The 21,680-nt window shown below is 34.3% G+C and overlaps 3 protein-coding genes across 3 annotated transcripts; 1 reads left to right on the forward strand and 2 right to left on the reverse strand.

Annotated features, from left to right (window-relative positions):
• Positions 1 to 12,132: 12,132 nt before the first annotated feature.
• LOC112081535 lies at positions 12,133 to 14,102 on the forward strand. The gene is made up of 2 exons (XM_024148294.1): positions 12,133 to 13,027; positions 13,156 to 14,102. The coding sequence occupies exons 1-2, from the start codon at positions 12,133 to 12,135 to the stop codon at positions 14,100 to 14,102; spliced, it is 1,842 nt and encodes a 613-aa protein (XP_024004062.1).
• Positions 14,103 to 15,846: 1,744 nt separating this feature from the next.
• LOC18027827 lies at positions 15,847 to 17,236 on the reverse strand. Its single transcript, XM_006409874.1, has 3 exons — positions 16,845 to 17,236; positions 16,686 to 16,767; positions 15,847 to 16,560 (listed from the first exon to the last, which is right to left on the reverse strand). The coding sequence occupies exons 1-3, from the start codon at positions 17,234 to 17,236 to the stop codon at positions 15,847 to 15,849; spliced, it is 1,188 nt and encodes a 395-aa protein (XP_006409937.1).
• Positions 17,237 to 17,442: 206 nt separating this feature from the next.
• Positions 17,443 to 19,085, reverse strand: LOC18027828. The gene is made up of 2 exons (XM_006409875.1): positions 18,246 to 19,085; positions 17,443 to 18,033 (listed from the first exon to the last, which is right to left on the reverse strand). The coding sequence occupies exons 1-2, from the start codon at positions 19,083 to 19,085 to the stop codon at positions 17,443 to 17,445; spliced, it is 1,431 nt and encodes a 476-aa protein (XP_006409938.1).
• Positions 19,086 to 21,680: the final 2,595 nt, after the last annotated feature.

Genomic DNA, 21,680 nt, shown 5'->3' on the forward strand with positions numbered 1-21,680 from the left:
AATAATTAAGAAGCGAGAAAATCACAAACGGATAAACACACAGCTTTATACCCGACCCGGCCCAATTATCTGTTTTTAAAAACATTATTTTGGCCCTATACTTCGTAGAAGCCCATTTTTCATTTTAAAATATTCTCTTTTAAATCTATTTCTCGCTTATATAGAATATTTCGATATTAAATTCAATTTATTCATGAAGATTTCGTATCTAAATTATCGCTCATCTATGGCAATTCTTTTCATTTGAATATTTGAATTTAAAAACATTTCCTGAACTATAGCTATTTCTCCCAACTACAATACGAATATTCTTTAATTTGAATTTCATAGTTTAGGGTTTATTCACCTCAATTGTTTTCCATATATATACCATCATACTAAAAGGCCGAAACGATACTATCATCTTCTCAAAATGTCTATAGTACGCCTATATGGAGCACCTAATGTTCCTTTTGCTAAATTAGATCCTACTACCATTCAGCAAGTTAGGGCTAAGATATGTTACATCTGGAAAGTGATTAACAAACATTCACGTTTTAGAGTCGAAATGATTTTAATTGATGAGGAGGTATGTCATTTATTAACTCTTACGTTTTTATTCCATCTTCATTTTATATTGATTATACAAAGTGATAAAAACTTCGACATAACAGGGATCAAGGATTCACGCTGCCAGCGATGAAGAAATGTTTGAAAAACACAAGGGCCTTCTTATTGAAGGCAAAACTATTTCTATTACTTGCTTTTTATTAAGAGAGTACCACGGTGTTTTTAGGGCTACTTCTTTGCCATTGAAGATTTATTTCTGCCGGACAACCGTTGCGTATGAGATTTATGATTTTCTAGAAATAGTGCATGAAAAATATTTGACTGATTTCAAGCGTATCAAGGACGGCAAGGTGGACAGAAATCTTCTTTTCGGTATGTTTTTTTTATTGTTTAATTATATGAAACGTAATACGCTTAATTTTATTATTAATTTCTTGATGCTGTTATTGAAGATGTTATTGGACAAATTGTGACGGTGGGGAGTATTGAATTTGTTCAAATTAAAAGCAAAAGAATCGGCAAATTGTGGATTACACTACGTGATACCAAGTAAGTGTTGATATTTTTCGTATATTTTTAAAATATTTTTAAAATGCGTCTCTGATCTGTACTCAATCCTCAAGCGATGTTCACCTTAAATGTACTCTATGGGGAGAATATGCATTGATGACCGTTGAGTACATTAAACAACATCTGGAATCTGTCGTGGTCTGTCTGATGCGCTTTGTCCGTATTCAAGAGTTCAAACGTGAGTTCTCAATATATTATAGTCCACATAGTTGTCATGTAACTGTTAACAAGTTATGCGAAATCTTGAAATTTTCTTATGTTTTTGTAGGTGTTATTTCAATATCCAACTCTTTCAACTCCACTAAAATTATGTTTGATACTGACAACAAGATCGTCAAAGACTTCAAAGATAGGTATGTTGTCGGTAATATATACACTTATCATATCAGGGTTATTCGGATTTAACCATTACTGAGTGGGATCCTAGATCAGAGGTAATATGTCCTCCGTAATTGTATGTAGTAATATACGTCATGTTTTACAGCAATTTTGAAGTTCTGCAAAAATTTAAATTGTTTTTCAATTAATCTTTGATGCTTTCAGGACATTTATAATACTTCCTTTGGATCGTCACATCATGCAAACAATCAGATGAATAGTAACAGCATTAGTGAAGACCCCTCCGCGAAATCCATGAGTAACAAGCGTCCTAGGAAGTATTTTATTACAACTTTAAAAATCCTGGAAGATCGAACAATTTAGGGTTTAGGTGTTGTATTTTTTCAGTAATATCTTATTATCTTTTTAATGATGTTCTTGAATATTTTGTATTCCTGCTTCAAATAATTATCTTTTAGATGTTTTCATCTACATGATGTTCAAAGTTGCAATTCTTCATGATAATCCCTTTTTATTGTCAATACGAACCTAACAACCAAATGTTGATTTTGAATCAACGACACATTTACAACGACTCGCATAGCTGTTTATATTAAATGTAAATTTATAAGGTTGGTAATTATTTGAGAAAATAATGTCAAATGGAGAATTGAATCTATTTAATATTTTACACTTTTTATTTAATGTCAAACTTTTTGTTTAATCTGGCTCAATCATATTCATCAATATATTTGAAAATGGAAATATGTGTATTCTATAAAGATACATACGGCTGTATCAGATATCACATATTATTAGCATTTAAGTTTCGATAGCAAAATGGAGATAACAATAAATTTTTCAATTTAATGACTTGAATAGTGGAATATACATTTATTCCAAAATTCTCAGAATATTTTATTATAGTTCATAAAAGGAAGGTAGATCCGTTATGAAAAATTAAATAAATTTAAACAACCGCAATTTGAATTGACAATACATAATCTTAGGAAACCAATTAATTTAAACAAGATCTTTCTATTGAAAAAGAATTACATAGATTTTTAATCGACTATTTTGAAATTTGAAACAGTCATACACAGGTCAAGTTAAAAAATGACTTCTGAGGATAACTCATCTAACAAGGAGAACTCACCTTATCGAGGACCACGTATATTGCTAGAAACGGAGATAGTTCAGTTTATGTAATTATTTACTTCATCTATTATATTGTTCTTGTCAGGGAATTTATGTCAGTTATTAATGAAATTTTTTATTTAGTATGTAAAACCATTAATTTTCTGTTGTCAGATGGGTATGAATATTATGGTTGACTTATTTTCTGACCCATATGTTAAAGCAACAAATATAATTTAATTATTATGTCAATCTCTAATTGATCTGTATTCTTTATGATTCTATTTTCTTTGTCGTGTTACATTTACCTTATTTATTATGTATACTTGAACTCTATAACTGAAGAACAAATGACAATAAGTATATATGTATTGATCATCCCTTTATTTTGTTTCCCATTAAAAATGTTCAAGGGTTGGAATCGTGTAAACAAGACTAATAACAGTATATTTTGCAGTGAGAAGTTTATATAAATTCCATCTATTTTGGTAATATTAAATATGATAAACTGATTTTGTTTAAATATATTTGGAAACTCATAATTCTGATTTCTTTTCTCAAATACTGGGAGTTCTTGAGTTGACATATATCTCCTCTATTAGATACTGCACCGTAAAACTTTATTCTCATTTATATGACTTACCTCTTTGCTTTTCCAATCAGCATTTATTTCTCACTTACCCAACTAACGCAACAGTTATTTACCTTTTACTAATTACCAAAAATCACAATCTTTCAAATTAACAACTCTAAGTTTATTCCACTCTTTCTATCCAAAACTCAGAGATCTCCTCCTTTTGTCGATCACAAAACTACACAGCAACAACTGCTAAAGAAATCACTGTTTCAAAAATTTTGATGGCAAACTTTCTCAAACTTGATAAACTTTCCCTCAATGCTCCTCACCCAACGATAATCGTTAAAGTTATTCGACGATGGCAGGAATTCAATGTCAACAAGGCGATTTGAAACACACTTGATTCTTGGCGATGAGAATGTAAGTGTAGTTTACCATAACTTTTATTAATACAAATTACTTTAGTCAATCTAGGATTTTTATTTATAAATTATGTTATCGTTGGTATATATTGTTAGGGTTATAAGGTTGAGGCGGCCATCGATTTGGATCTCATGCCCGTCCTCACACAAAAGTTTAAAAAAGAAGAGTGGAATGCGGTTTCCTTATTTCAAATCGTCCATGCTTCTGGCTCATTCAGGAATACTATCAACAACAATTTCATCATCATGCATGAACACACCGTTGTAACCAAAATCTCTGCCCGCAACCCTAAGCATATGATGGATTTCATCCCCTTCGAAAATATCATCAACCAGAAGATATGCTCTCAGTATTCTGTCGGTTTGTATTCTGAACCATCATGATTTGTTAGAGGATAATGTTATCCTGTATAGTTTATTTAATAGAGCGTATTATCGCAGACTTGATAGGTGTTACTATCTTTGTTGGTGACTTGAAGAGTTTAGAAAATGATCATGATGCTTTGGTACATGGACCATGGAGCAATTTGGAAATTGAAATAAGGGACATGAAGTAAGTAGTTAAGTTATTAGCAATATGACATAATAAGAATATCAGTCACTGATGATATGTATATTTGATTTTCAAACAGCTTCAGGGAACTTACAGTTGAGCTGACTGGAAAAACAGCAGTGGAGTTTTGGAGAAAGTGGGAAGAAATTAGAACATATGAAACGGTGTTGACTTTTAGGATGTTTCGCGTTTTCTATTATTCTCAAGGTTATTCGTATTTACTTTGCTGAATTAACATCTACTACTATGATACCTAATGTTTTAATGATCCTCATATGAAAAAATGATTAATATATAGGATTATATTTTGTTATAGGCGGCTTCTTCATCAGAAATGCTGGTGACCAATCTGAAGTACTTTTTTAATCCACATATTAAAGAAGTTTCAGATTTTCTAGATTGGTATAACACTAATCTAATTAAACCTCTATTCAGTTTACATTGTATTTCTGGTTTAGGTAATTGTATTTCTTCAATTTTTCAGGTTACCATTTACTGATATCCATGGAGATCCAAGCTGGCCCTGAAATCCTACATCAACTCCAATTTTATTTCATCTTAAACTCTATTATATCTGTTTGAATTCCCATATATTTTGGGATAATTTTGAACCTTTTTATTTTTTTTGCTGAATCTTTAGAGATTTGGTCGGTTTATGGTTTTTATCTTATTTTTTTGAACCTTTCTTATAATTATGCTTTTTGAACTTCTCATAATATTTTTTAACATACGCTAACTATTTGCTATTAATGGTGTTATATCAATTTCTAAAGTTTGTAGAGCAAGCACCGTTCTAAAATTCTGGTTTAGAAACAGAATAATAGTATAAATTATAATGAGTGTTAAACGGAAGATTACAATGTCTTCCATTTAACAAACCTATTGTTACCATAAACAGAAATGCAATTATAGAAGTTGATATATTGTATATATTATGTCCTTACTTAATTTACCGAACCCGATATTATTTAGAGTTAATGACCCAATATACGTTTTATTTAGAATTCATGGTTGGAAATATTTGGAACCCTAAATTATTGCCCTCTTGATAAGTTTATAATATATATACAAACACTAACAACTTATTTAGTCTTGACATCTTTTCGGAAAATAGAACCACTTGATTACATTGAAGACTTGAACAACAGGTCAACTGAATGGTGCATCCGTGTGAAACTCGTGAGAAAGTGGTTTGAATATATACCACATCAGGGCGTATCATTAGAATTGTTTCTTGCTGATGCGAAGGTAAAATTTATCTTTTATGGTATCACTAATAAACTACATTAATTACATATATTATTTTCTCTACCAAAATATTCAAATTCTTTCATTTGTAAAGGACCATACAATACGCGCTCGGGTTAGACGACAATTTCATGATTTATTCGAACTTCTGCTAACAGAAGGTTCATGGTTTGATATTGAAGATTTTGTTGTCAAGAGGTTATGCAGAAATGAAAGCAGAGATTCAAACAATTTTTTTAATCCAATTTATAATATCCACCTCCGTCAAAAAGATTCCATTTGTTCAAGGTTTGTTGTTTGTATTATTTATATCGATTATAGAGAACTACATATTTGGTATTAAATTTTATTCAACATTTTTTTTGCAGTTATCAGAACAGCATTTAATGGATTACGATGCTCCTATGAATAATTCATGTTACTATACATAATAATTTCAGTGTTTTTAATGTATTTGCGTCTTTGATTTTTCCTTTATAAACCAATAATAAATTTCTTTTTTAATGTCATTTATCGATTCTCAGTTAATTGACTTAATGTTTACAAGAACTATGACATATTCTTTATATCGAATTATCACAATTTTTCAAACAAGATACATCGTTACAATTATGGGTTCTTTAGGTTCTATATGTGATCTTCATAATTTTTTTACTTTTCATAAAACAAAAATAGGATACATACAACACTGAACATAAAATATAGGTACATCATACCACACACTATAAACTATCAATAGTGTACAATTCGGCCAAATACAATTAACACTATATCCAATAAAATTACTAATTTATAAAACTGGCCCGCACGCTTCTAGCAATTAACACTATCTCCTATTTTTAAAAAGAACTTTAGATAATCGCTGCGATGAGAAATAATAAAACTAACAATCCTAAAAAATTGGAAAATCGTTATAGTTCAAATTAAAAAAATCCAAATTAAAGTATTTGTATTTTTTACACAATATTCGTTCTCATTCGAGGTAAATAACAATTTTCCACATAATTAGAGTTTTTCCTATAAATTCCAGTGAATAATAAAAAATAATAAAAATCCAAAACTTATGGAAAACGATATACAATTCAGAATGAATTTACTAAATGAATTGACATTTTGAAATAAATGAATACAAATGTTTTTCTGATTTATCACCATTTCCAAATGAATTTACATTTCGAAATTAATGAATACATCTTCGCATATAATTTATAAAATATGTTCATATATGTCATATTCCGATGAATAACTTACGATTTACGAACATAAAATTAATGTATATATTCATAATTTTATGTATTCTTCATTTACACTTTCTTCATTATACATACCTAATCATAATTACTTAATCAGTTATACATCACTTATTGTTTATATTTACATCAAACAAAGCATAGCCAATTGTAAGACACAATCCAATTCTTGAACTAATAACATACCATTCGGTCCAAATGTGGTAACACTGTACTCACACATACTGTCAATTATCAAATTTATAAAATTCGACCCAATAAACTTAACAATATACCCAATACAATTAAAATTTATAAAAAACATTCAAGCCCGCACGTCCTAGTTATTGATTAAAATTAAATAAGACTATTATCATACCGATTTTGCTACTTTGATTTAAATATAAAAAATTACGTTAATGTCAAATAAATAAATCGTAGCTATAAATCGACTAATACCCTTAAACATTGCAGCTTAATTCTTTGTATTTATCCACTTTTTTATAAATAAAAAGTTTAATAATAAAAGAAAACTCCTAGCTTTGAACGTGAAACTTAAATACATATATATATATATATATTTAATTTTTTGTTCTTTTACTATTTGTCAAAATTGCACCATGCACTTACATTAATTTGTTTTTAATTGTAGTGAAAATAATTTCCTCAACGTGTTGAATTCTGTTGGATTTCAATAATTCATTACTATTTTATAGACTCTTGCATGCCTATGATACTGGGCCGGATCGTTTTCATTGTTTATTTTTTAAGATACTAGCGGCTGATCTGCGCTTCGATATCAATATCAATTTTTTTCATTAGATTTTGTATTTCATTTTTTTTATATATACTTATAATTAAATAATTTTATATAAAACATTTAAAAATAATCAAATAATATATCAATTATAAATTCAAATCAAATTTAGTTTATAGATATCTTTATATTTATGCGGGTTTATGATTTTAAAACATATACAATTCTTGATTGTTGCATTCAGGGAAAAAAAATATGAAATAGGTAATTAATTATTTAAAATTATCTCAATTCCCTAACATATTTTCAAAATATATTCATAATTTTTTTTTTTTCTACACCTATTTCCCTCTCCATCTCTCTCTCCCTCTCTTTTTTATCTCTCTCTCCCTCTCCTTCTCCATCTCCCTCTCACTATCCTTTTCTCTCTCACTCTCCTTTTTCCTCTCAAGTTCTCTCTCTCATCAATGCAACATGTTGAACCACACACAACATATTAGACCGGTTGAAATTTCTATTTTTCTCAGGTTTTTCTTTTTTCTAATCACTCTCAATGTCACATCTCTAACCTAAGCTCTGTATAATTTTTAAGGGGAACTTCACTCATTTTATGTTTCAAATATTAGGTTGAACATGTTAACATTTTGTGATACCACAATTTGTTTCACAAATATGCATTCTCACGTCTCTATATTATTATTTAAGTAGCCATTTTAAAAATAAATGTTATTTTGTAAATTATTACATAATATTCTATTACAAATAACAAAATAATTAAAATAGAAAAGGATATAATTGTCACTTGAGTTTTTTGAAACTCGTGCAAATATTCATAACCCGTCTATATGCATTTTAATTTTATAATATATTATTCTAATTTTCTTTAAACTTATGTCTTTTGTTATATTCTAGTGTTTTATATCGGTTTTAAAACGAATTTAGATATTTTTAGATATTAAAAAAATTGGATCTGAGAATTTGTTTTTCGGATTTGACAAAACTGGATCCAAATCTGGCTATTTTAAAATTTTATGTTTTACTATACATATCTATTGAATCATATAAATAAAGTAAATAATTTAAAATAATAATGACTAAATGCATTAATATATAAACTATTATTTATAAAGAGTGTCTTTTCATATTTTTCTTATATTAATGGATGATAGTTACTATGAGTATTAAAGTATAATAACACAAAATATAATAAATTATAAATTAATAAATGAATTGATGATGTGTCAAAATTTTAGAGTTTGAAAAAAATGATGTGGCATCATGATGAGAAGAGAGAACATTTTACTTTATATATAGATTTTACATCATTTAATTTGTCGGTCTTTAATTTTTCTAGTTGACAAAATTGCGCCACTTACGTTAATCTGTTTTAAATTGTAGTGAAAATTATTTCCTGAACGTGTTAAATATGTTGGAGTTCAATAATTCATTACTACATATTATAGACTCTTGCATGTTTAGGATATATAGCCAATTATTAGTGAACTATCCGTTTAATTTGATATGTCTTGCATGTTTAGTGAACGACTAATTCGATAATGAGTAGGCTTTGTTTTAAAACGCTCAGTCGGACTATGCATAATATACTTAAGTGTAATAAGGTTTTTGGTGGTAAAGTCGTTGTTTTGGGAGGGAATTTCAGAAAAAATTACCTGTCATTGTCGGTGGTACTAAGGTAGAGACCTTGATGGCAAGTTTGAACTCATCTCCTTTATGGGTTGAATGCAAGGTGATGGAACTAAAAACGAACATGAGGCTTCTTTGTGGATTTGGTGGTGATGAGTATCAAGAAATGGAAAAATTTGCAAAATGGATATTGGATATCGGTCATAGAAACATAAATGAGCCCAATATAGGTGAAAATGACATTGATATCCCATCAGATTTATTGATTACTGGTGAAGAAAATCCGATAGAAAAATTGTCCCAAAGATTTATGGTCAATCATATACAGCAACACGAGATCCAAATTTTTTCAAGGAGAGAGCTATATCGAGTCCATGTAATCAAGACGTAGATGTTATTAATCGTTTTATGTTGTCCATCCCTGTGTGTTAATTTTTGATCGTGAATACATATTTTCATTTACTATTTTCTTTTAGTTAAATGATGAACATGAGCATTTAAGTTCTGATAGTATTGATATTTCGGACACAAGTAAGATGGATGATATAGTTTATATAGTCAAGAATATCTAAACAGTATTAGAGTATCTGGATTGTCTAACCATTGCCAAAAAATAAAGATTGGTGTTCCTATCATGCTTCTTAGAAATATTGATCGTAGAGGTGGTTTGTGCCATGGAACCAGGTTACTTGTAACTCGATTAGGTGGACATGTGATCGAGGCTAGCCTTATAAGCGATGATAAAGCTGGCAAGAGAGTTTTGATCCCTAGGATGTTTGTTTCTCTACCAGAAGTAAGGTTTCCTTTTAGAATACATAATAGAAAATTTCCTGTTGCAATCGCATTTGTTATGACGATAAATAAAAGCTAAAGTCAAACTTTGCAAAAAAAGTTGGTTCGTTCTTACCTAAACAAATCTTTTTTCATGGTTAGCTATATGTTGCTGTGTCTAGAGTAATATCAAAGAAAAGTTTATGTATTTTGATAACTAATCAAAAAGGAAGGCCATAGCAGAACACAATGAACGTGATTTAAAAATATATTTTCCAAAAGATCTATCTATCTATACACGTTCACTTCCGTAACAGTATGGACTTTATTATTTTTTGGTGCATTTTTCCTTCTTTTTTTTTTCTTCCCAAATATATCATAAGAAGTGTTTTTAAATCTAGGGAGAGTTTCAGATTTAACCTATATTTCAAAATCAAACACCAAACTAACCTCTTTTTTTCTCTCTCCAACTTTTGCCATTTTGTCACAATTTTATCCTTTCCACCTAAACTATTAACGAAAATGCCATTATACATCTATTATTTCGATTTTTCCTTAATTTGGGTAAAGTCTCATTGGTCCTCCTAAAGACCATTTAATTACGAAAATGACATCTTTTTCAATTCATTCAACCACCATGAACAACCACGAAGTGGGAATAAATGCTTCTCAACCAATTTTAAAGCTGTAATAAGTAAGTATATGAGCTCATTCACTCATAACCTTGCTCATTCTTTCATAATTTATTCTCCAAAACATCTGAGCTAAGTTACAATGCGTCGGGCCATGCACTTTCGGTGATTTCTGGTTACTTGACACCTGGGTTGTTTATTTTCGGTGAAATCCTGAGTTCTGGGTGTTTAAGAGAAACTTAGGCGAGCTCAATTTTGTTAAAGGTAATCCTCGCACTTCAATTTCTCCACATTTCAGTTTTTATATCGCGAAAGTAGACTTCTCGTGAAGTATACTGAAGTCTACTAGTCAACATAAGGTTATTTTTGCAATTGACTTCTTAAAAGTAGACTTCGTTAAACTTCACGAGAAGTCTACTCGACATCCTTTGAAAACAAAAAAAGCTTAGTAGACTTCGTTTGAAGGCTCCAGAAGTCTACTAAAGAAAAGAGGTTATTTTTGTAGTTGACCGTATTTTGACTTTTGAATATAGACTTCCGTATGAAATCTACTGTTTACGTCTGCAGAATAAGTCTACCTTAAAGTTACTTTTGTAGTTTGACCAAAAACGTATAGATCATTTTAGTGTTTGACTACCGTTTTTAAAAAATTCAAAAAATTCCGAAAAACTTCAGTAAACTTCCCAAAGAAGTCTAAAAACTGTAGACTTCTCTGTGAAGTCTACTTATATTTTTCGGTCAAACTTAGAAGGAATCTTTTTTTAGTAGACTTCATTGTGAAGTCTACTCAAAAAATTCAATTGCAAAAATAACCTATTTTTTCGGTAGACTTCTATTAAAAAGGTAGACTTCAAAAGTAGACTGTCAGAGAAGTCTACTCTTACATGAAGCCTACAATAGAAGTCTACTTTTTTAGTCAATGCATCGGTCAAATGCTAAAGTAACATTTTTGGCCGGAAGTCTACTTCTGAAGTCTACTGAAGGAAAAGTCAACAGATTTGTCAATTGCAAAAATGACATGTTTTTAAGTAGACTTCATTAGTAGACTTCTCTATGAAAAAGTAGACTTCTCCTCCAGTCTACATTTGAAGTCTGCTGTAGAAGTCTACTTTTTGACGTTTTTTTAAAACGCGTTTTAGGAATATTTATAAAGTTTTTTTCAAATTTTTTGGATTAGAATTGCTTCTTAGTAAGTGATTGAACTACCCAGTGAATAATTTTTCATTTCATTTGATATTTATTGTTGAATCAGAAGTTTCGATTTTTAAGCTACTTAGCTTATAAATGTAGACTTCGTCGTGTAGTCTACTAATGTTCTTTTCGGGAGAAGTCTACTCTTGATACAAAAATTCTGTATGCAGTGTTTGCTAATATGGTTTATATGGTTATTTTTTTAGAGAATGGCTCAAATTCCAGTTGTGTACGGGGAATGGAAGATTGAGGAGAATTCATGGCATTTTGTTGTTGACATTGGCAAAGGTGCAAGAATGTGGTTTTTGAATGATGGTTGCACCTTGGGGGAGCTTACTGAGATGGCGCGAGATGATTATAACTTGGGCAAGAAGACTGAGCTCATCGAGTTAATACTCACTACCAGTCTCAATGTTGCAAACTATGGCTCCAGATACACCTTCAATGCATGTCACCAATGATAGACAAGTTTCAAGATTGATTGCGTTAAGCAGAGTGCATATGGTACGTCTTTGTGTGTCCAGTCGAGTGGAGATGGATACTGAGGAGAACCAGGAAGGATCAGATGAAGATTTAGGTGAGGAGTCTGAGGAAAATTCAGAACATTCTACCGATGATGAGGCAGCCAGTTCTGATGTGAATGAGGATGGAGAAGATGTCGACGATACAGCTTACTCTGACGGAGAAGATTACAGTGTCTATGGTAAAGTGAAAGATGAAGATGATGATGAAGATGAAGTCTGTATTGAAAATGTCAGAAACAGATATGGTGAAACAGGAAGCACGCCCATGTCATGGTCTGATAATATATATGTTAAGGCAAGTTTCCCTACAAAGGAGAAGCTGTTATCAGATGTTAGATTGACTGCGATAATGGTAAAATTTGCTTTTAAAAGAGAGAAGTCTACGAAGATTCTGTTTGTGGCTAAATGTCGAGTGGAAGGATGTGCTTGGATGGTTAGAGCGAGCGTGAAGAATGATGAATTCACTTTTTGGGTGACAAAATATGTGAAAGACCACACATGTTCAATAGGCCAGCGAATGGCTCAGCGGGGGAAGTCTACTCCTAAGTACATTGGCAAGCTGTTTATAAGCCATTTCGGCATCATTGATAGTCTTACACCAGAACATGTCAAGGTTTCAATGAAGCATATGTTTGGCATCAAGATGGATTACACTACTTCATACAGATCTTTGATATATGCCCAACAATTGGTCAGAAGAACAGCTGAAGATGGATATGCTAGTCTCCCAGCTTACCTACATTCAGTTAACAAAGCCAATCCAAGAACTGTATCAGCTCTTCATGTAGATTCCAATAACAAATTCAAATATCTATTTCTCGCATTTGGAGCATCGATTGCCGGTTTTCAGTACATGAGGAGAATTATTGTGGTGGATGGATGTCATCTAACAGGGAAATACGAAGGTACTTTGTTGGTGGCCACCGCACAAGATGGAAAATTTCAGATTTTTTCTTTGGCCTTTGGAATTGTTGATAGTGAAGAGGATGCTTCATGGGAATGATTTTTTTTAAACTGCGTGAATGTATCTCAGATGGTAATCCTTTGGTGATAATTTCTGACAGACATCTTTCTATTAAGAAAGCTTGTCAAACTGTTTTCCCATGGGCAAAACGAGGGATATGCTACTACCATCTACAACATAACATAGTAACAAAGTTTAAGGGGAAACAGTTGCTGTACTTGGTCAAACGTGTGGCTTATGCTTACAACCTCTATGACTACAACCGGTACATGGCGGAGTTGAAACAGATCAAGCCTGACCTTGCTGACTATTTGGAAGAAGCCGATGTCTCCCTTTGGTCCCGAGTTCATTTTGTTGGAGACAGATACAATATTAAGACTAGCAATGTCGTAGAGTCTATAAATGCTGCACTTAAGAAGGCCCGTGGCTATCCCATTTCATTCCTCTTGGATTTCATACGAGAGAAGCTCGGTCGGTGGTTTTTAAAATGCAGAGAGGATGCTTTGAGTCTCACAACACATAATACTCGGGGAGTGGAGTATTTGTTGGCGATTCGTGGACATTATGCAGATGCAATGGAGGTGGACCGAATTGACACTTGGAGATACTATGTGAAAGGAGGAACCAGGAATTGTATTGTTGATTTGGAACATGGAATGTGTGAATATGGTGTGTTTTATATCGAGAAAATCTCATGTTCACATGCCATTGCAGCTGCATTAGCCGGTGGGATAGCTGTGGATTCCCTTGTATGTCCTACGTATTCGAAAAACTACTTGTTTGCTGCATACTCTGCCAACATATATCCCCAAATTTCAGAGGTCCAAGGAGTCCAACTATCAATATGTCTGCCACCAGACATTCGCCGCAAACTAGGCAGACGGAAGAAGTCTCGGTGGCAATCATGGCTAGAAATTGCTAGGAGGAAAAGCAAGAAGCCAAGGAAGCTGCACAAACTATACAACTGCTCACAATGCAAGCAACCTGGTCATACCCTACCGAATTGTGTAAGTTGATCTAAACTCATCTAATAATGTGCTATACAAGATTAACAGAGTTTATTTACTAAACTTTATGTCTTTCCCTTACACGTCGAAGATTCACCAGGACAATCACAAGAAGGCTCCTGAATAGGAGGACAAAACTGCTATTGTTGTCCAGAAATCTACTGTGGAAGTCTACTATAGAAGTCTACTATGTATGTGATATTTTGTTTATGGTTAGATTTGAAATGACTTCATTTAAGTAACTGCTTTAATGACTTTAACAGTGCGTATAACCGTTGTACCTGTTTGTCTACGGTATTTCTGCTTATAAATTCTCGGGTTTAGACAAATTATAGTTTCATTCCAGACCATAGAAGATGTCGAACCTGATAAACTTCAACTCTCTCCCTTCCGACATTCTGTGGGATATCCTCTTAAAAATCACATCTCATTCCTACGCTGCGCTCTGTAAAGCAAGAGTTTTCTCCAAAAATCTAAATGAGATTTCTAATGAAGAGGGTTTTTTAAGAGCCGTTAATCTAATAACCTTGACAATTCCATGGGTCTGGGATCAACATGGGAGGGTTGACGCATTCTTTAGGCACTATTTGGAGTGTAGAAATCGTACAGCGCAATACCTACGAGGCGTCTCTCTTATCTTCTATGAAGACAGCATCCAAGCAGGGTTTGATTTAATAAAAGGTGTCATCAAATGAAGGATGCCTCATGGCTACCTACTCCATGGTTATGTTCTCTTTAACCATGGATGGCAGCCATGATGTATTTAAACACATTCGTGGTCTACTTCCGGCAGAGGCAACGAAGATGAGGAAGACTATGCAGCACATCAACAGGTGTCCGACCACTTATAAGAAGCCTGACGAGTTTCACGAACCGGTCTTCCATATTTTTGCTAAGGCACAATCAAGGAGTTGTGCTTGTATGAATCTGCCAAACCAGCACTGGATGGATGATGAAAGCCTTGTCGACTCATATGGTGACAAACTCTGCAGTCCTTGCTTCTGGAAGTTGGAATGTGCCATATTCTAGAAAACAATTCCTGGATTTGCAAATGAATGGCCGCGTTGAATTTAGTTGACTCCATGTTTTATGTTTTTGTGTTTACTTATATGTTTAATTGACAGTAGTAGACTTCTGTAGTAGACTTCGTTTGTAGACTTATATTTATTGTAAGCAACATATTTATGAGTTCTACTAAACTTTTTCCATTGACACTATCAGGAGTGCATTTTCAATAATATTTCACAGGATTCAGTGTTACGTAGAAATCGAAACTTATAAATACAAACATGTTAATTACTTAGTAGACTTCAGTACAAATACAATTACAACTTAGTAGACTTCAGTCGAAGACTTCAGACGTAGACTTTAGTTTAATTACAATATCCTAAACGAAATTACAACATACTTTGGCATTTTAATTACATGAAGTCTACTTTCCATCATATTTCACAGGATTCAGTGTTACGTAGAAATCAAAACTTATAAATACAAACATGTTAATTACTTAGTAGACTTAAGTACAAATACAATTACAATTTAGTAGACTTCAGTCGTAGACTTCAGTTTAATTATAATATACTAAACGAAATTACAACATATTTGACATTTTAATTATACGATAAGTGGCCAAAAAACTTCCACACCTATCATCTACCAATTGCTAAAATGACCTGCAATCACATTGAAGGTCATTTATGCAAGTAGCCCAAAAGTTGCCATAAAAATCAAATTAGTTTTAAATAAGGATACCCTAAACTTTCCTATCATAGATATCCAGCCCGGTTGCATCTAGCTTATCATGGCCCCTAGCACCTATTTCGTCAAAGATCTCTGCAGCCATTTTCTCCCTGATTTGTCGAATGTTTTTATCACAAAGTTGCAGAGGAAATGGCAAATCCAAAGCATGACACTCGATGTACTTCAGGCAGTAGACTCCACAATCACCACTCTGAATGTTTTGTATCTCCGTACCTGGTACTCGCGAATGTATGAACGGCGTGTAGGGGAATCTCCACTTGTCTTCAGCAGGTGCATAGGACTGAAGAAGGTAGGGTATCATAACAGTGAGAGGCTCCACAGCTTCATCAATTTGGGCGTCAGATGCATATTTGGTTCCCGCATGACTATCCCATATCGTGATATGCCTCGTCACAAATGAAATCCAGATAGCTACCCAATGGTCCCCCATGATGTGCAACATTGAGTACAAATGGTCGACTTCATAGGCCCACGTCTTTTTAGTCTGGCAGTAGATAGGTAATTTGCCTGTGTAGTACGAATACGCTCCAGGTGGTAGAAGTTTGCCAGAACCATCATCATTCGGCTCAGAGTTTTTGAAGTCATTGTAGTCACGCCTCCAAACCGTACCAAACATGGAGTTGAGGAAGCAAATCCGATCGGATACAAACCACTTCGGATGCTTGGATAATCGCAGCCTGAGTACGTTAATATAAGCTTCCATGTGCTGCACATCGATGAAAATAAGACATGAGTAAAGTCTGCATATGAAGTCTACTAAAGAAGTCTACATATTAGGTATACGTATGAAGTCTACCTATGAAGTCTAATATGAAATAGTAAAACACTAACCATATCAGCTAGCCATTTCTTCGGTGTCCAGAGAATGTAATAGCAGTCGATCGAAGAGTTTTTTGGACGTCTTGGATAGGCACTGTATTTGTGAAAAAGTCAGACAGGAAAATAATAATATGAGGAAGTCTACTTACATAAGTATAGAAGTCTACTTACGGGTTTGCTTTCACAAAGTTCATTAGAGTCGTATGCTTCGCCCTAACACCGGTTTGATCGAAAGGATCATATCCACGGACCTGGCCGGAGTGAGATGCTGACGTTGGAATGATCCCCTTTGTGGTACTATTTCCTAAGAAAGGGCTCTTATGTGTCGCAGCCAGCTGTTGGTTTCTGGCACTCGTTGCGCGGGCAACTATCTGAGCCGCTGCTCTGGCTTTGGCATTTTTGGCTAGTGTAACTGCGTCGAAGTCAACATCACACGTCTTTGGGTCAATTTCACAAAAGCTAGGCTCGGGGGCCTCTTCTTCCTTCATGGCAGCCTTCTTTCCTTTTGCATCCTCGGGGGCATTAACACTCTCACTCGCACCAACGTTGACATTATCTTTCATCGGAGCATTTTTTTCTCTGAATTACTCTGCAGTTTATTGTCACAAACAGGCATGAATATACAAATAACACCACCATGGCCTATAATTTAGTAACATGTTTCATCATAGTCTGGAAATTGGAAACACAATTTTTTTATAACATAAGTAAATAATCTCACACGGTACATAGCATTATTAAACATGTTCGAATTCAAATGACATTAGTATTAAGTGTTCGTATCTTTGCGTGATCTTGTTCGCATGAAATGTTTTCGTATAGGCGGAGGGTTTTTGGTACTAACTCCTTCATGCTTCTTGGATCCAGTGATCTGCTGCTGGGTTGGCTGATCATTGTCCTTAACCTCTTCCTCAGTGTGCTTCGTCGACCCTGTAGTCAACTCCTCTACCGCGCGCTCTATAGATTCAACCTTGTCGGTGAGAAGTTTGATCTGCTTTTTACAGCTACCAAGACCATTCAGCATCTTGGTTGAAAAGCTTTTGGAGCATTGGTCGAAGTGCGCTTTCATAGTAGTGACAACGTCGACCCCTTCATCACCAACGAAAGAGGCGGCAGAGGCAGAGGCTGTGCAGGTTTTCTTGCGACTTGATTCATCTGAGGGAAGGCTCCTCTTTCCTGCTTCTGCCTTGACGATGTGTGCACCCAGAACACCTTCCAAAGGCCAGTGGTTTTTTGAGAACTTGAACTGGGGGTCATGGATTGCATTGACAATCTTGACAATATCCGGATTCTGTTCCTCATCATCCCAAACTGGAAACATATCCGCCAAGTCCTTAGCCACGCAGTACTGTATGCGAGCCTGAAAAAATACAATAAGTAAATGAATTACTAAAAACTACGTATGAAGTCTACCACTGAAGTCTACAACTGAAGTCTTCTTCTAACAAGATTTTTATATAGCAGTATACACATGATGTCTACTCCTGAAGTCTACTTTGTAAATTCATTACTATATAGAAGTCTACTACGGAACAAGACTTCTAAATGAGAATGACTAGACTAATACAGTACCTGTTTTAGCATGTTGGCTTTGACGTTCTTTCGTCCTCTTGATCCTTTGTAAGCCAGCAGAAGAGGTGTAGGATCATTTGGCAATGGTTCGCCAAATTCAGCAGCAAAATTCGGCAGAGCATAGTACACCCACACTTGAAGAGCTTGCACAAACCCTTCTATATGAATGTTTTTGCTGAGATCTTTCTCCTTAACAGACTTGATCAGATGCTGAAAAGCAATTCTTCCCCATGGGAACTCCTTAAAACCTTTGAGATTCATCACTAGTCTGGCATGGTTGACATTTGTAGATAAGCCTGGTCTCGTTGCCACTATGAAACCAGCGTAGATCCCAAGATATCCCAACCGCAGCCTATCATCCCGAGACCATGATGAGCAGTTGGAACAGGCTTCAATAATTTCAATAGTGCTTGGGTCCGACTCGACATCGACCCCCATTAGCTCCCAAAATGCCTGCATGTCATCGGAAAGCTCAAGATCAGTTACAGCCAAGTCATCCACGTACCCGCAGTTGAGTCCGGTGATCTCGTCAAACTCATGCAATGAAAACCGAATTGGAGTGGTACCAATCAAGCTCCATATCTCGTACCTCTGCTTGCAAACTATCTGAAAGGTCAGCATGTGGTGCACCAGCCTAGAAGCCAAACCAAAATCCAAGTCGTGGAACTTTAAAAAGACACCCAACGGTGACTCGTAAATCTCTTCCCATTCATCCTCTTGTAGAGCTGACCGTAGTGTAGGTACCAGCCTATAATCATCAGCATAATAGCCGATGCTTTTATTCGGGGCTGGCTCACCGCCTTTGGTGTATAGTCTTCTAGGGAATTTAGAGGCCACCATTATCTAACACAGATTTCTGCATCAACGGTAACAAAGCTCTAATGAGAAAAACTAGTTATAACTAACGGTTTGAAACTATACACGAATAAAGTCTACTTTTTGATACAATGAAGTCTACTTTTACAAAATGAAGTCTACTTTTTCAAAAATGAAGTCTACTTTTACGAAATAAAGTCTACTATTGCAAAATAAAGTCTACTTTTGCAACATGAAGTCTACTTTTACAAAATGAAGTCTACTTTTTGCAAAATGTAGTCTACTTTTACCAAAGGAAGTCTACTTTTGCCAAAAGAAGTCTACTTTCACATTCTAAGTATAATCCGAGTCGATAAGTCTACTGAAGCCAACCGAAGCAATCAAAACATCAAAAAACAGTATATGAAGTCTACGGAAGCCACATGAAGCAATCAAAACATCATAAATACTGCATATCACTACAAGAAAAACTAACATTATTAGCTCATGATTAATGCTATATTAAGGTTTTGATAGCGTTTTCATGAACGCTGTGACCGCCGGAGCTATAATAGGATACCCACATATAGTAGCGTTTTTGAGAGACGCTATAATATGGACATATAATATAGCGTATGTTTTATGCTGTTTTCAGACTAATTGGTAGCTCATGTTTGCACTGTTTAAATATTAATAGTAGCATTTGTTTTTTCCTATCTTACGTTGTATTGTAGCTATTATATATTGCCATTCATTTATTTACAGCAGCATTTGTGTGAACTTGTTAAATTCTTTTTCGTAGTTCAAATCGCATGCTGTGTTTTTTTTTTTTGCAGCTCTTTTTTATTGTTGTCGTCTATTTGGTGGTGGCATTTTTTTCAAGCTTTGTTATGCTCTGTTGTATCTTTATTTTTTTGCTATAGAAAATGCAATAACGGTTTTTTTTTTCAATTCGAAATTTCTTTATTTCGGTTCTGTATTCCTGTTCCAGCTTGTGTCATTCCAAGGGAGTTCAATAACAGAAACTACAAACTCCAATATGAAAACTTCATTACATAGCGTTCAATTCAGTAAACTAATCCAAAGTGACATAGTACAGTACACACACGACCAAACAACAGACGATAAATACTAAAACAGTCATATTCCATTGACAACAAATTCAAGCGAAAATGTCAAAGGAATCTTACGTATCTTCAGATGATGATGACTTTATCCTCTGGCCAAGCAATTGATGTTCTCAGCGCAACGTCCATACACTCAATCTCGGATGAACTCCTCCAAACCTTTGCATCTTTGATTTTAACAACGTCAACCAAAACTCTAACTGCATTTGGACCAAGTGGAACAAAATGGACAGTTTGGAGTGGATTGTTTGAAGCCCACCTTCCTTCAGCTACCACACGTTTCTGTCCGGTAACATCCATTAGCATGCACTTCTGGTTTTCTTTGCCAACTTGCTCTACTATGAATTGCTGCTGCTGGTACAATTTGCATATATTAACAGATATGAAACATATTGAGGAGATAGCCAAACATTGATCATCACAAAAGGAAATCATAGTACCCGAGTTTCAGATGGTGGAGACTCCGAAAGAGATTGAGATTTCTTCATAGGCGCTGGTGGAGTTGTTGCAGATTTCTCAACTGGATGTGTAGAATCCGGCGTTGTTTCAAAGACAACCCTATTCACCGGCCACGCCACAAATTTATTCAGCGAATCCTCAAGATCTAGTAGTTCTGTTGTCGGCTGCCACAGAAAGGTATTTGGTTCCATCACAACATCTACAAATACTTTCACAGCATTTGGTCCGAGTGGAAGTCCATTAACTAAAGCCTTTGGTTCACGAGACTGCCATCGTCTTTCGGCCACAACTTCTTCGTCATTACTTGTCCAATTAAGTAACTTGCAGAGGTTGCGAGAACTCGAGCTGGGACTCTGGTTTAAATAAATAAAAAATGAGATGCAAGTACAAACAAAACCAAATGAAGGAATTTCATGTGGTTTCGATGCTTACCAGTGGTGGAAGATCTTCTACCTCACAACTGTCTCCGTAAACAACAACAAAATTTTGAGGCCAAGCAATCCAAATGAAGGTCTCCACAGAAAAGCTTCTGGTTTTGTTACTGTTTCCACAAGAACTTTGTACGAATTAGGACCTAGTGGTATATTATTGACAAAGTCCTCCGGTTCAGCTGATAGTATACGCCCTTCTGCGACTTTGTCATCCGTACCTGTCCAGTCAAACAACAAGCATTTTGCTTGTAGTTTTTTGTTCACACTCTGTATTCACAAACATATACCATATGTAGTTATAGACGCCATCGTAATAACTCAAATACAATAATAAGGGTTTAGTTAACACTTACTCTTGCTGCAGAATTCTCTCCTACTTCAACCTCCGCTTTCTGAAACATAATATATACTATTACCAAGTCATATACACAGCAGAACGAGTATATATGTAGTTGAACTGATTTTTGGAGCACTAACCTGAGTCTGCATCATTGACAGTTGCTCCTGTAAGTCCTGCACCTGCTTCATCAATCTGAACTGATTTTGTTGCATGTCCTCCATATACTTATTCTTCATTTGGTAACAAGCAAATTTCGTCTGGCTCATCCCTCTACCCATAACCC

Source organism: Eutrema salsugineum, unplaced genomic scaffold (genome assembly GCF_000478725.1).
Source record: "Eutrema salsugineum unplaced genomic scaffold, Eutsalg1_0 scaffold_10, whole genome shotgun sequence".
NCBI classification, from domain to species: domain Eukaryota; kingdom Viridiplantae; phylum Streptophyta; class Magnoliopsida; order Brassicales; family Brassicaceae; genus Eutrema; species Eutrema salsugineum.